This window comes from Ascaphus truei, chromosome 14, assembly GCF_040206685.1.
Source record: "Ascaphus truei isolate aAscTru1 chromosome 14, aAscTru1.hap1, whole genome shotgun sequence".
NCBI classification, from domain to species: Eukaryota; Metazoa; Chordata; class Amphibia; order Anura; family Ascaphidae; genus Ascaphus; species Ascaphus truei.
Window position 1 is genome coordinate 6,940,195 of NC_134496.1, and position 14,770 is coordinate 6,954,964.

At 54.3% G+C, this 14,770-nt stretch overlaps 1 protein-coding gene across 10 annotated transcripts in view; it reads right to left on the reverse strand.

The window, feature by feature from the left end:
* Positions 1–14,770, reverse strand: part of DGKD (diacylglycerol kinase delta) — a 193,499-nt gene that overhangs the window by 117,254 nt on the left and 61,475 nt on the right. For 9 of the 10 annotated variants that reach the window (XR_012787927.1, XR_012787928.1, XM_075569623.1 and 6 more), the window contains 5 exons: positions 14,163–14,325; positions 11,788–11,896; positions 11,313–11,452; positions 10,552–10,630; positions 10,279–10,373 (listed from right to left, as the gene is read on the reverse strand). Coding sequence is in view for 8 of the 10 variants with exons in the window: in XM_075569623.1 (XP_075425738.1) it covers positions 10,279–10,373; positions 10,552–10,630; positions 11,313–11,452; positions 11,788–11,896; positions 14,163–14,325 (586 nt within the window). In the remaining 2 variants the exon portion in view is untranslated. The remainder of the gene's footprint in view (positions 1–10,278; positions 10,374–10,551; positions 10,631–11,312; positions 11,453–11,787; positions 11,897–14,162; positions 14,326–14,770) is intronic. The other variant, XM_075569618.1, reaches the window with a different exon arrangement.

Genomic DNA, 14,770 nt, shown 5'->3' on the forward strand with positions numbered 1-14,770 from the left:
AGATGCACAGCACGCTGATCCCTCCCGGTCACTGAGTAACAGGAAAGGATGCACAGCACGCTGATCCCTCCCAGTCACTGAGTAACAGGAAAGGATGCACAGCACGCTGATCCCTCCCGGTCACTGAGTAACAGGAAAGGATGCACAGCACGCTGATCCCTCCCGGGAACTGAGTAACAGGAAAGGATGCACAGCACGCTGATCCCTCCCGGGCACTGAGTAACAGGAAAGGATGCACAGCACGCTGATCCCTCCCGGTCACTGAGTAACAGGAAAGGATGCACAGCACGCTGATCTCTCCGTGTCACTGAGTAACAGGAAAGGATGCACAGCACGCTGATCTCTCCCGGTCACTGAGTAACAGGAAAGGATGCACAGCATGCTGATCTCTCCCGGTCACTGAGTAACAGGAAAGGATGCACAGCACGCTGATCACTCCTGGTCTCTGAGTAACAGGAAAGGATGCACAGCACGCTGTCTCTCCCGATCACTGAGTAACAGCATGCACAGCACGCTGATCTCTCCCGGTCACTGAGTAACAGGAAAGGATGCACAGCACGCTGATCTCTCCCGGTCACTGAGTAACAGGAAAGGATGCACAGCACGCTGATCCATCCCGGTCACTGAGTAGCAGGAAAGGATGCACAGCACGCTGATCTCTCCCGGTCACTGAGTAACAGGAAAGGATGCACAGCACGCTGATCCCTCCCAGTCACTGAGTAACAGGAAAGGATGCACAGCACGCTGATCCATCCCGGTCACTGAGTAGCAGGAAAGGATGCACAGCACGCTGATCTCTCCCGGTCACTGAGTAACAGGAAAGGATGCACAGCACGCTGATCCCTCCCAGTCACTGAGTAACAGGATGCACAGCACGCTGATCCCTCCCGGTCACTGATTAACAGGATGCACAGCACGCTGATCCCTCCCGGTCACTGAGTAACAGGAAAGGATGCACAGCACGCTGATCCCTCCTGGTCACTGAGTAACAGGAAAGGATGCACAGCACGCTGATCCCTCCCGGTCACTGAGTAACAGGAAAGGATGCACAGCACGCTGATCTCTCCCGGTCACTGAGTAACAGGAAAGGATGCACAGCACGCTGATCTCTCCCTGTCACTGAGTAACAGGAAAGGATGCACAGCACGCTGATCTCTCCCGGTCACTGAGTAACAGGAAAGGATGCACAGCACGCTGATCTCTCCCGGTCACTGAGTAACAGGAAAGGATGCACAGCACGCTGATCTCTCCCGGTCACTGAGTAACAGGAAAGGTTGCACAGCATGCTGATCTCTCCCGGTCACTGAGTAACAGTATGCACAGCACGCTGATCTCTCCCGGTCACTGAGTAACAGGAAAGGATGCACAGCACGCTGATCCCTCCCGGTCACTGAGTAACAGGAAAGGATGCACAGCACACTGATCTCTCCCGGTCACTGAGTAACAGGATGCACAGCACGCTGATTTCTCCCGGTCACTGAGTAACAGGAAAGGATGCACAGCACGCTGATCTCTCCCGGTCACTGAGTAACAGGAAAGGATGCACAGCACGCTGATCACTCCCGGTCACTGAGTAACAGGAAAGGATGCACAGCACGCTGATCACTCCCGGTCACTGAGTAACAGGATGCACAGCACGCTGATCTCTCCCGATCACTGAGTAACAAGAAAGGATGCACAGCACACTGATCCCTCCCGGTCACTGAGTAACAGGAAAGGATGCACAGCACGCTGATCTCTCCCGGTCACTGAGTAACAAGATGCACAGCACGCTGATCCCTCCCGGTCACTGAGTAACAGGAAAGGATGCACAGCACGCTGATCTCTCCCGGTCACTGAGTAACAGGAAAGGATGCACAGTACGCTGATCTCTCCCGGTGACTGAGTAAAAGGAAAGGAGATGCACAGCACGCTGATCCCTCCCGGTCACTGAGTAACAGGAAAGGATGCACAGCACGCTGATCCCTCCCAGTCACTGAGTAACAGGAAAGGATGCACAGCACGCTGATCCCTCCCGGTCACTGAGTAACAGGAAAGGATGCACAGCACGCTGATCCCTCCCGGGAACTGAGTAACAGGAAAGGATGCACAGCACGCTGATCCCTCCCGGGCACTGAGTAACAGGAAAGGATGCACAGCACGCTGATCCCTCCCGGTCACTGAGTAACAGGAAAGGATGCACAGCACGCTGATCTCTCCGTGTCACTGAGTAACAGGAAAGGATGCACAGCACGCTGATCTCTCCCGGTCACTGAGTAACAGGAAAGGATGCACAGCACGCTGATCCCTCCCGATCACTGAGTAACAGGAAAGGATGTACAGCACGCTGATCCCTCCCGGTCACTGAGTAACAGGAAAGGATGCACAGCACGCTGATCCCTCCCGGTCACTGAGTAACAGGATGCACAGCATGCTGATCTCTCCCGATCACTGAGTAACAGGAAAGGATGCACAGCACGCTGATCTCTCCCGGTCACTGAGTAACAGGAAAGGATGCACAGCACGCTGATCACTCCCGGTCACTGAGTAACAGGAAAGGATGCACAGCACGCTGATCTCTCCCGATCACTGAGTAACAGGAAAAGATGCACAGTACGCTGATCTCTCCCGGTCACTGAGTAACAGGAAAGGAGATGCACAGCACGCTGATCCCTCCCGGTCACTGAGTAACAGGAAAGGATGCACAGCACGCTGATCTCTCCCGGTCACTGAGTAACAGGAAAGGATGCACAGCACGCTGATCTCTCCCGGTCACTGAGTAACAGGAAAGGATGCACAGCACGCTGATCACTCCCGGTCACTGAGTAACAGGAAAGGTTGCACAGCACGCTGATCTCTCCCGGTCACTGAGTAACAGGAAAGGATGCACAGCACGCTGATCTCTCCCGGTCACTGAGTAACAGGAAAGGATGCACAGCACGCTGATCCCTCCCGGTCACTGAGTAACAGGAAAGGATGCACAGCACGCTGTCCCTCCCGGTCACTGAGTAACAGGAAAGGATGCACAGCACGCTGATCTCTCCCGGTCACTGAGTAACAGGATGCACAGCACGCTGATCTCTCCCGGTCACTGAGTAACAGGAAAGGATGCACAGCACGCTGATCTCTCCCGGTCACAACACGCTGATCTCTCCCGGTCACTGAGTAACAGGAAAGGATGCACAGCACGCTGATCCCTCCCGGTCACTGAGTAACAGGAAAGGATGCACAGCACGCTGATCTCTCCCGGTCACTGAGTAACAGGAAAGGATGCACAGTACGCTGATCACTCCCGGTCACTGAGTAACAGGATGCACAGCACGCTGATCTCTCCCGGTCACTGAGTAACAGGAAAGGATGCACAGCATGCTGATCTCTCCCGGTCACTGAGTAACAGGAAAGGATGCACAGCACGCTGATCACTCCTGGTCTCTGAGTAACAGGAAAGGATGCACAGCACGCTGATCTCTCCCGATCACTGAGTAACAGGAAAGGATGCACAGCACGCTGATCTCTCCCGGTCACTGAGTAACAGGAAAGGATGCACAGCACGCTGATCCCTCCCGGTCACTGAGTAACAGGAAAGGATGCACAGCACGCTGATCCCTCCCGGTCACTGAGTAACAGGATGCACAGCACGCTGATCTCTCCCGGTCACTGAGTAACAGGAAAGGATGCACAGCACGCTGATCACTCCTGGTCACTGAGTAACAGGATGCACAGCACGCTGATCTCTCCCGGTCACTGAGTAACAGGAAAGGATGCACAGCACGCTGATCTCTCCCGGTCACTGAGTAACAGGATGCACAGCACGCTGATCCCTCCCGGTCACAGAGTAACAGGAAAGGATGCACAGCACGCTGATCCCTCCCGGTCACTGAGTAACAGGAAAGTATGCACAGCACACTGATCTCTCCCGGTCACTGAGTAACAGGAAAGGATGCACAGCACGCTGATCCCTCCCGGTCACTGAGTAACAGGATGCACAGCACGCTGATCCCTCCCGGTCACAGAGTAACAGGAAAGGATGCACAGCACGCTGATCCCTCCCGGTCACTGAGTAACAGGAAAGGATGCACAGCACACTGATCTCTCCCGGTCACTGAGTAACAGGAAAGGATGCACAGCACGCTGATCTCTCCCGGTCACTGAGTAACAGGAAAGGATGCACAGCACGCTGATCTCTCCCGGTCACTGAGTAACAGGAAAGGATGCACAGCACTTTGAACCCTCCCGGTCACTGAGTAACAGGAAAGGATGCACAGCACGCTGATCTCTCCCGGTCACTGAGTAACAGGAAAGGATGCACAGCACGCTGATCCCTCCCGGTCGCTGAATAACAGGAAAGGATGCACAGCACGCTGATCTCTCCCGGTCACTGAGTAACAGGAAAGGATGCACAGCACGCTGATCCATCCCGGTCACTGAGTAGCAGGAAAGGATGCACAGCACGCTGATCTCTCCCGGTCACTGAGTAACAGGAAAGGATGCACAGCACGCTGATCCCTCCCAGTCACTGAGTAACAGGATGCACAGCACGCTGATCCCTCCCGGTCACTGATTAACAGGATGCACAGCACGCTGATCCCTCCCGGTCACTGAGTAACAGGAAAGGATGCACAGCACGCTGATCCCTCCTGGTCACTGAGTAACAGGAAAGGATGCACAGCACGCTGATCCCTCCCGGTCACTGAGTAACAGGAAAGGATGCACAGCACGCTGATCTCTCCCGGTCACTGAGTAACAGGAAAGGATGCACAGCACGCTGATCCCTCCCGGTCACTGAGTAACAGGATGCACAGCACGCTGATCCCTCCCGGTCACAGAGTAACAGGAAAGGATGCACAGCACGCTGATCCCTCCCAGTCACTGAGTAACAGGAAAGGATGCACAGCATGCTGATCTCTCCCGGTCACTGAGTAACAGGAAAGGAGATGCACAGCACGCTGATCTCTCCCGGTCACTGAGTAACAGGAAAGGATGCACAGCACACTGATCTCTCCCGGTCACTGAGTAACAGGATGCACAGCACGCTGATCACTCCCGGTCACTGAGTAACAGGATGCACAGCACGCTGATCCCTCCCGGTCACTGAGTAACAGGATGCACAGCACGCTGATCTCTCCCGGTCACTGAGTAACAGGAAAGGATGCACAGCACGCTGATCCCTCCCGGTCACTGAGTAACAGGAAAGGATGCACAGCACGCTGATCTCTCCCGGTCACTGAGTAACAGGAAAGGATGCACAGCACGCTGATCCCTCCCGGTCACTGAGTAACAGGAAAGGATGCACAGCACGCTGATCTCTCCCGGTCACTGAGTAACAGGAAAGGATGCACAGCACGCTGATCTCTCCCGGTCACTGAGTAACAGGAAAGGATGCACAGCACGCTGATCCCTCCCGGTCACTGAGTAACAGGATGCACAGCATGCTGATCTCTACCGGTCACTGAGTAACAGGAAAGGATGCACAGCACGCTGATCTCTCCTGTTCACTGAGTAACAGGATGCACAGCACGCTGATCCCTCCCGGTCACTGAGTAACAGGAAAGGATGCACAGCACGCTGATCTCTCCCGGTCACTGAGTAACAGGAAAGGATGCACAGCACGCTGATCTCTCCCGGTCACTGAGTAACAGGAAAGGATGCACAGCACGCTGATCTCTCCCAGTCACTGAGTAACAGGATGCACAGCACGCTGATCTCTCCCGGTCACTGAGTAACAGGAAAGGATGCACAGCACGCTGATCTCTCCCGGTCACTGAGTAACAGGATGCACAGCACACTGATCTCTCCCGGTCACTGAGTAACAGGAAAGGATGCACAGCACGCTGATCCCTCCCGGGCACTGAGTAACAGGATGCACAGCACGTTGATCTCTCCCGGTCACTGAGTAACAGGAAAGGATGCACAGCACGCTGATCCCTCCCGGTCACTGAGTAACAGGAAAGGATGCACAGCACGCTGATCCCTCCCGGTCACTGAGTAACAGGAAAGGATGCACAGCACGCTGATCTCTCCCGGTCACTGAGTAACAGGAAAGGATGCACAGCACGCTGATCCCTCCCGGTCACTGAGTAACAGGATGCACAGCACGCTGATCCCTCCCGGTCACAGAGTAACAGGAAAGGATGCACAGCACGCTGATCCCTCCCAGTCACTGAGTAACAGGAAAGGATGCACAGCATGCTGATCTCTCCCGGTCACTGAGTAACAGGAAAGGAGATGCACAGCACGCTGATCTCTCCCGGTCACTGAGTAACAGGAAAGGATGCACAGCACACTGATCTCTCCCGGTCACTGAGTAACAGGATGCACAGCACGCTGATCACTCCCGGTCACTGAGTAACAGGATGCACAGCACGCTGATCCCTCCCGGTCACTGAGTAACAGGATGCACAGCACGCTGATCTCTCCCGGTCACTGAGTAACAGGAAAGGATGCACAGCACGCTGATCCCTCCCGGTCACTGAGTAACAGGAAAGGATGCACAGCACGCTGATCTCTCCCGGTCACTGAGTAACAGGAAAGGATGCACAGCACGCTGATCCCTCCCGGTCACTGAGTAACAGGAAAGGATGCACAGCACGCTGATCTCTCCCGGTCACTGAGTAACAGGAAAGGATGCACAGCACGCTGATCTCTCCCGGTCACTGAGTAACAGGAAAGGATGCACAGCACGCTGATCCCTCCCGGTCACTGAGTAACAGGATGCACAGCATGCTGATCTCTACCGGTCACTGAGTAACAGGAAAGGATGCACAGCACGCTGATCTCTCCTGTTCACTGAGTAACAGGATGCACAGCACGCTGATCCCTCCCGGTCACTGAGTAACAGGAAAGGATGCACAGCACGCTGATCTCTCCCGGTCACTGAGTAACAGGAAAGGATGCACAGCACGCTGATCTCTCCCGGTCACTGAGTAACAGGAAAGGATGCACAGCACGCTGATCTCTCCCAGTCACTGAGTAACAGGATGCACAGCACGCTGATCTCTCCCGGTCACTGAGTAACAGGAAAGGATGCACAGCACGCTGATCTCTCCCGGTCACTGAGTAACAGGATGCACAGCACACTGATCTCTCCCGGTCACTGAGTAACAGGAAAGGATGCACAGCACGCTGATCCCTCCCGGGCACTGAGTAACAGGATGCACAGCACGTTGATCTCTCCCGGTCACTGAGTAACAGGAAAGGATGCACAGCACGCTGATCCCTCTCAGTCACTGAGTAACAGGATGCACAGCACGCTGATCTCTCCCGGTCACTGAGTAACAGGAAAGGATGCACAGCACGCAGATCCCTCCCGGTCACTGAGTAACAGGATGCACAGCATGCTGATCTCTCCCGGTCACTGAGTAACAGGAAAGGATGCACAGCACGCTGATCCCTCCCGGTCACTGAGTAACAGGAAAGGATGCACAGCACGCTGATCTCTCCCGGTCACTGAGTAACAGGAAAGGATGCACAGCACGCTGATCCCTCCCGGTCACTGAGTAACAGGAAAGGATGCACAGCACGCTGATCTCTCCCGGTCACTGAGTAACAGGAAAGGATGCACAGCACGCTGATCCCTCCCGGTCACTGAGTAACAGGAAAGGATGCACAGCACGCTAATCTCTCCCGGTCACTGAGTAACAGGAAAGGATGCACAGCACGCTGATCCCTCCCGGTCACTGAGTAACAGGATGCACAGCACGCTGATCTCTCCCGGTCACTGAGTAACAGGAAAGGATGCACAGCACGCTGATCTCTCCCGGTCACTGAGTAACAGGAAAGGATGCACAGCACGCTGATCCCTCCCGGTCACTGAGTAACAGGAAAGGATGCACAGCACGCTGATCCCTCCCGGTCACTGAGTAACAGGATGCACAGCACGCTGATCTCTCCCGGTCACTGAGTAACAGGAAAGGATGCACAGCACGTTGATCCCTCCCGGTCACTGAGTAACAGGAAAGGATGCACAGCACGCTGATCCCTCCCGGTCACTGAGTAACAGGAAAGGAGATGCACAGCAAGCTGATCCCTCCCGGTCACTGAGTAACAGGAAAGGATGCACAGCACGCTGATCTCTCCCGGTCACTGAGTAATAGGAAAGGATGCACAGCACGCTGATCACTCCCGGTCACTGAGTAACAGGATAGGATGCACAGCACGCTGATCCCTCCCAGTCACTGAGTAATAGGAAAGGATGCACAGCACGCTGATCTCTCCCAGTCACTGAGTAACAGGAAAGGATGCATAGCACGCTGATCCCTCCCGGTCACTGAGTAACAGGAAAGGATGCACAGCACGCTGATCTCTCCTGGTCACTGAGTAACAGGAAAGGATGCACAGCACGCTGATCCCTCCCGGTCACTGAGTAACAGGAAAGGATGCACAGCACGCTGATCTCTCCCGGTCACTGAGTAACAGGAAAGGATGCACAGCACGCTGATCCCTCCCGGTCACTGAGTAACAGGAAAGGATGCACAGCACGCTAATCTATCCCGGTCACTGAGTAACAGGAAAGGATGCACAGCACGCTGATCTCTCCCGGTCACTGAGTAACAGGAAAGGATGCACAGCACGCTGATCCCTCCCGGTCACTGAGTAACAGGAAAGGATGCACAGCACGCTGATCCCTCCCGGTCACTGAGTAACAGGATGCACAGCACGCTGATCTCTCCCGGTCACTGAGTAACAGGAAAGGATGCACAGCACGCTGATCCCTCCCGGTCACTGAGTAACAGGAAAGGAGATGCACAGCACGATGATCCCTCACGGTCACCGAGTAACAGGATGCACAGCACGCTGATCTCTCCCGGTCACTGAGTAATAGGAAAGGATGCACAGCACGCTGATCTCTCCCAGTCACTGAGTAACAGGATGCACAGCACGCTGATCTCTCCCGGTCACTGAGTAATAGGAAAGGATGCACAGCACGCTGATCTCTCCCGGTCACTGAGTAACAGGAAAGGATGCACAGCACACTGATCCCTCCCGGTCACTGAGTAACAGGAAAGGAGATGCACAGCACGCTGATCCCTCCCGGTCACTGAGTAACAGGATGCACAGCACGCTGATCTCTCCCGGTCACTGAGTAATAGGAAAGGATGCACAGCACGCTGATCCCTCCCGGTCACTGAGTAACAGGATGCACAGCACGCTGATCTCTCCCGGTCACTGAGTAATAGGAAAGGATGCACAGCACGCTGATCACTCCCGGTCACTGAGTAACAGGAAAGGATGCACAGCACGCTGATCCCTCCCAGTCACTGAGTAACAGGAAAGGATGCACAGCACGCTGATCTCTCCCAGTCACTGAGTAACAGGAAAGGATGCACAGCACGCTGATCCCTCCCGGTCACTGAGTAACAGGAAAGGAGATGCACAGCACGCTGATCCCTTTCCGGTCACTGAGTAACATGATGCACAGCACGCTGATCCCTCCCGGTCACTGAGTAACAGGATGCACAGCACGCTGATCCCTCCCGGTCACTGAGTAATAGGAAAGGATGCACAGCACGCTGATCTCTCCCGGTCACTGAGTAACAGGAAAGGATGCACAGCACGCTGATCCCTCCCGGTCACTGAGTAACAGGATGCACAGCACGCTGATCTCTCCCGGTCACTGAGTAATAGGAAAGGATGCACAGCACGCTGATCTCTCCCGGTCACTGAGTAATAGGAAAGGAGATGCACAGCACGCTGATCTCTCCCGGTCACTGAGTAGCAGGAAAGGAGATGCACAGCACGCTGATCCCTCCAGGTCACTGAGTAACAGGAAAGGATGCACAGCACGCTGATCTCTCCCAGTCACTGAGTAACAGGAAAGGATGCACAGCACGCTGATCCCTCCCGGTCACTGAGAAACAGGAAAGGAGATGCACAGCACGCTGATCCCTTTCCGGTCACTGAGTAACATGATGCACAGCACGCTGATCCCTCCCGGTCACTGAGTAACAGGATGCACAGCACGCTGATCCCTCCCGGTCACTGAGTAATAGGAAAGGATGCACAGCACGCTGATCTCTCCCGGTCACTGAGTAATAGGAAAGGATGCACAGCACGCTGATCTCTCCCGGTCACTGAGTAACAGGAAAGGATGCACAGCACGCTGATCCCTCCCGGTCACTGAGTAACAGGATGCACAGCACGCTGATCTCTCCCGGTCACTGAGTAATAGGAAAGGATGCACAGCACGCTGATCTCTCCCGGTCACTGAGTAATAGGAAAGGATGCACAGCACGCTGATCTCTCCCGGTCACTGAGTAGCAGGAAAGGAGATGCACAGCACTCTGAGATTAGAGGACTTACTTGGCTGATGAGATAACCACGGAGTGCTGGTCGGAGCTGAGGATCTGAGACAGATGAGCAGCCACAGAGTCTTCGTAACACAGGATCTGCTGCACCTGAGAAGAAGGGTTCAGTGAGCTCTCCCACAGCTGTATACTGAAAGGATAACCAATGAGCTTCCACAAAGATACCGGTTAACAAGATGAGGCGTGAGCACCAACACCGCTAAATACTGACAGATGGAAGGTGTGGAGAAACCTCTCCGCGGCACTCAGTACAACACCCACCCCGTACCTCACAGTCCTCGCTTGGCTCCGTGCCGGCGTCAGGGATGTGGGCTGGCAGCTTAGTTTCATACACCATGATGCTCCACCTAGCAGGACAGAGACAGGGGCTAAGCAAGGGGCGAGCGTTCACTGGGTCCCGATCCTGCTGCCTTCCACCTCCTCTCTATTAAACGCGCAGGCAGAGCAATAACCGTCAGCAACACCAGCCCAAATCACTGCCATTCCTCTATCTCACATCCCCACCTCCCCTCTACTCATCTCTATCTACCAAGGAAACAAAAAGTGTGACCGGGTTTGAAGTGGGAGAACGTGGTTTGAAACCCACTGATCCTTGTGATCGTCTTGAATCTCATTGCGGCAGAAGTATAAAGGTGGAAATCTGTATAGATTTCGGGCCCCATTTACATGCAGACCTGCTCCATAAGGCACTGCTTAATAAATATGGCACCTTACGGCTCATTCAAGTGACTTGGCTGTAAGGTATCTTCCAGAATGAAAGTTGTCTTATAGCGTAGCCGTACCACTTTCCGGTGTCAATTCAATGCAGTCTGATTATACCGTACAAAGGAAACTGGAGCTGATCAATCACTTTGCTACCAGAGCATTGTAGGTTCTGCTCTATCATAACCTTCATGCTTTCTCTTCTCCACTTCACATTCAAATTTAAAACCCTGCTGCCTTAAATATCACCCTCGGCACCTGGTTTGTTTCTCACCTGGTATCTCCTTCCCCCCGTACACTTCCCTGCACCCTAATCCTTGCACTCACCTATCCAGCATCTTGGTGCCGGCCCTTTCCAGCTTCTCCAGGATCTGGGGGAGCTGAGCGTCGTCGTCACAGGCAGATCCCCAGCCCAGCACCCGCGCCAGGTCATTCCCAGTGCCCAGAGGCAGGACGCCGAGCTGACACTGAGAGGGGAGAGTCGGGGGAGAGGCGATAAGGAATGGGTCAAGAATGGAACAAAGTGGGGAGAAAAGAAATAAAGGAGGCAGGAATGGGAGGGAGACAGTAGAGGCAAGATGGACAAAAACAGGGCAAAGGCAGTGGACACAACATATCTACTACGCAACCCCAACTATAGAGTCTTCTAGGACTTTAACAGGGCTTTGAGAGTACTTTGAAAATCATGGTTTGTGCTACAGGGAGAGGGCTGAAGTGGGCATCAGGAACATGTGATGGGAGAGGTGTCTGGCTGCAGATAAGGGAACCCTAAAGTAGAGGAGCTCTCCTGCTGTGTCCGTACCTGTTTGTGAAGGTTGAGGGTGTCGATTTCGGAGAGCACCCACCCGACACTCCCGTCACCCCCGCACACAAGGATCCGGAAGGTGTCAAACTTCTGAAACAAGCGTAAACTGGGCAAGAGGACGTTAATGGTATCAGTTATGTCCCTTTTCCTAGCCCACCCTCATCTTCTCTGCATGGCCTTTCTTCCCACCCTCACCTTCTCTGCATGGCCTTTCTTCCCACCCTCACCTTCTCTGCATGTCCTTTCTTCCCACCCTTACCTTCTCTGCATGGCCTTTCTTCCCACCCTCACCTTCTCTGCATGGCCTTTCTTCCCACCCTCACCTTCTCTGCATGGCCTTTCTTCCCACCCTCACCTTCTCTGCATGGCCTTTCTTCCCACCCTCACCTTCTCTGCATGGCTTTTCTTCCCACCCTCATCTTCTCTGCATGGCCTTTCTTCCCACCCTCACCTTCTCTGCATGGCCTTTCTTCCCACCCTCATCTTCTCTGCATGGCCTTTCTTCCCACCCTCACCTTCTCTGCATGGCCTTTCTTCCCACCCTCACCTTCTCTGCATGGCCTTTCTTCCCACCCTCACCTTCTCTGCATGGCCTTTCTTCCCACCCTCATCTTCTCTGCATGGCCTTTCTTCCCACCCTCACCTTCTCTGCATGGCCTTTCTTCCCACCCTCACCTTCTCTGCATGGCCTTTCTTCCCACCCTCACCTTCTCTGCATGGCCTTTCTTCCCACCCTCGTCTTCTCTGCATGTCCTTTCTTCCCACCCTCACCTTCTCTGCATGGCCTTTCTTCCCACCCTCCCCTTCTCTGCATGGCCTTTCTTCCCACCCTCATCTTCTCTGCATGTCCTTTCTTCCCACCCTCACCTTCTCTGCATGGCCTTTCTTCCCACCCTCACCTTCTCTGCATGGCCTTTCTTCCCACCCTCACCTTCTCTGCATGGCCTTTCTTCCCACCCTCACCTTCTCTGCATGGCCTTTCTTCCCACCCTCACCTTCTCTGCATGGCCTTTCTTCCCACCCTCACCTTCTCTGCATGGCCTTTCTTCCCACCCTCACCTTCTCTGCATGGCCTTTCTTCCCACCCTCACCTTCTCTGCATGTCCTTTCTTCCCACCCTCACCTTCTCTGCATGGCCTTTCTTCCCACCCTCACCTTCTCTGCATGGCCTTTCTTCCCACCCTCACCTTCTCTGCATGGCCTTTCTTCCCACCCTCACCTTCTCTGCATGGCCTTTCTTCCCACCCTCACCTTCTCTGCATGGCCTTTCTTCCCACCCTCACCTTCTCTGCATGGCCTTTCTTCCCACCCTCACCTTCTCTGCATGGCCTTTCTTCCCACCCTCACCTTCTCTGCATGGCCTTTCTTCCCACCCTCACCTTCTCTGCATGGCCTTTCTTCCCACCCTTACCTTCTCTGCATGGCCTTTCTTCCCACCCTCACCTTCTCTGCATGGCCTTTCTTCCCACCCTTACCTTCTCTGCATGGCCTTTCTTCCCACCCTCACCTTCTCTGCATGGCCTTTCTTCCCACCCTCACCTTCTCTGCATGGCCTTTCTTCCCACCCTCACCTTCTCTGCATGGCCTTTCTTCCCGTCCTCTTCTTCTCTGCATGGCCTTTCTTCCCACCCTCACCTTCTCTGCATGGCCTTTCTTCCTGTCCTCTTCTTCTCTGCATGGCCTTTCTTCCCGTCCTCTTCTTCTCTGCATGGCCTTTCTTCCCGTCCTCTTCTTCTCTGCATGGCCTTTCTTCCCACCCTTACCTTCTCTGCATGGCCTTTCTTCCCACCCTTACCTTCTCTGCATGGCCTTTCTTCCCGTCCTCTTCTTCTCTGCATGGCCTTTCTTCCCACCCTTACCTTCTCTGCATGGCCTTTCTTCCCACCCTTACCTTCTCTGCATGGCCTTTCTTCCCGTCCTCTTCTTCTCTTCATGGCCTTTCTTCCCACCCTTACCTTCTCTGCATGGCCTTTCTTCCCACCCTTACCTTCTCTGCATGGCCTTTCTTCCCGTCCTCTTCTTCTCTGCATGGCCTTTCTTCCCACCCTCACCTTCTCTGCATGGCCTTTCTTCCCACCCTCACCTTCTCTGCATGGCCTTTCTTCCCACCCTCACCTTCTCTGCATGGCCTTTCTTCCCACAACCTCATCTTCTAAGGTTCAGGGCTTCCCTTGGCGGCGAAGCAGCCGGAGCCGAGATGTTCCAGCGGCGAGGTGAAAAAGGCTAAGACCAAATGTCTCAGACCGACTTCTCACACATTCACCCCTTCAGCCTCACCTCCCATTGCCTTCTCCAACGCTTCCCTCTCTACCCCATCCAGATTTCCTGCCTCATGTCTTCTCCTCCTTATCCCACCCCTGCCCTCCTCTCACCCCAGGTGGGGCCCTCCGTTCATCAGGTCGAACACTTGAGCCGGGTTCAGCAGCTGCTTGAAGCGCCGCAGGAACTTCACGCCTTGGTTGTCTCCGCTTTTGGAGTTGACGAACACGAGCAGGGGGCTGGTACAGGAGGGGGGGCAGCTGGCCTTCCAGAAACCTGGGATAGAGGCCACACAACAAAGTGAGGATGCCGTGCAATGCAGCAGGGAGACTGTTAAAGTTAAAGGTACTGATCTCTGAAGTGGAAGATCCTTGATCAAACTCCCGCTCTCTGCGACCTTGGGAAAGCTACATTACGCTCACGCAATAGTAGATGCTTTTGGCATTCTTCAGCTACGACGATGTAACATGTATTATTTTACTGTGCACGCCTGTGCATTGGGGCAGGATTATAAAGCAGTAACCTGGAACCAGGGAATCCCCTGGAGCACATCCGTGGTCCCCTGACCGCTGGACACAACAAAACCTGCCTGGAGGACAGAAAATGCAAGGCAGGCTCACTTTCGCCCCGGCAACCAATATAGATCCAAGATGTCACGAGGAGACAACGTCATGATTCCCTGCTGATCACCGAGCACCCACATTTGTAGTTACATGTAGTT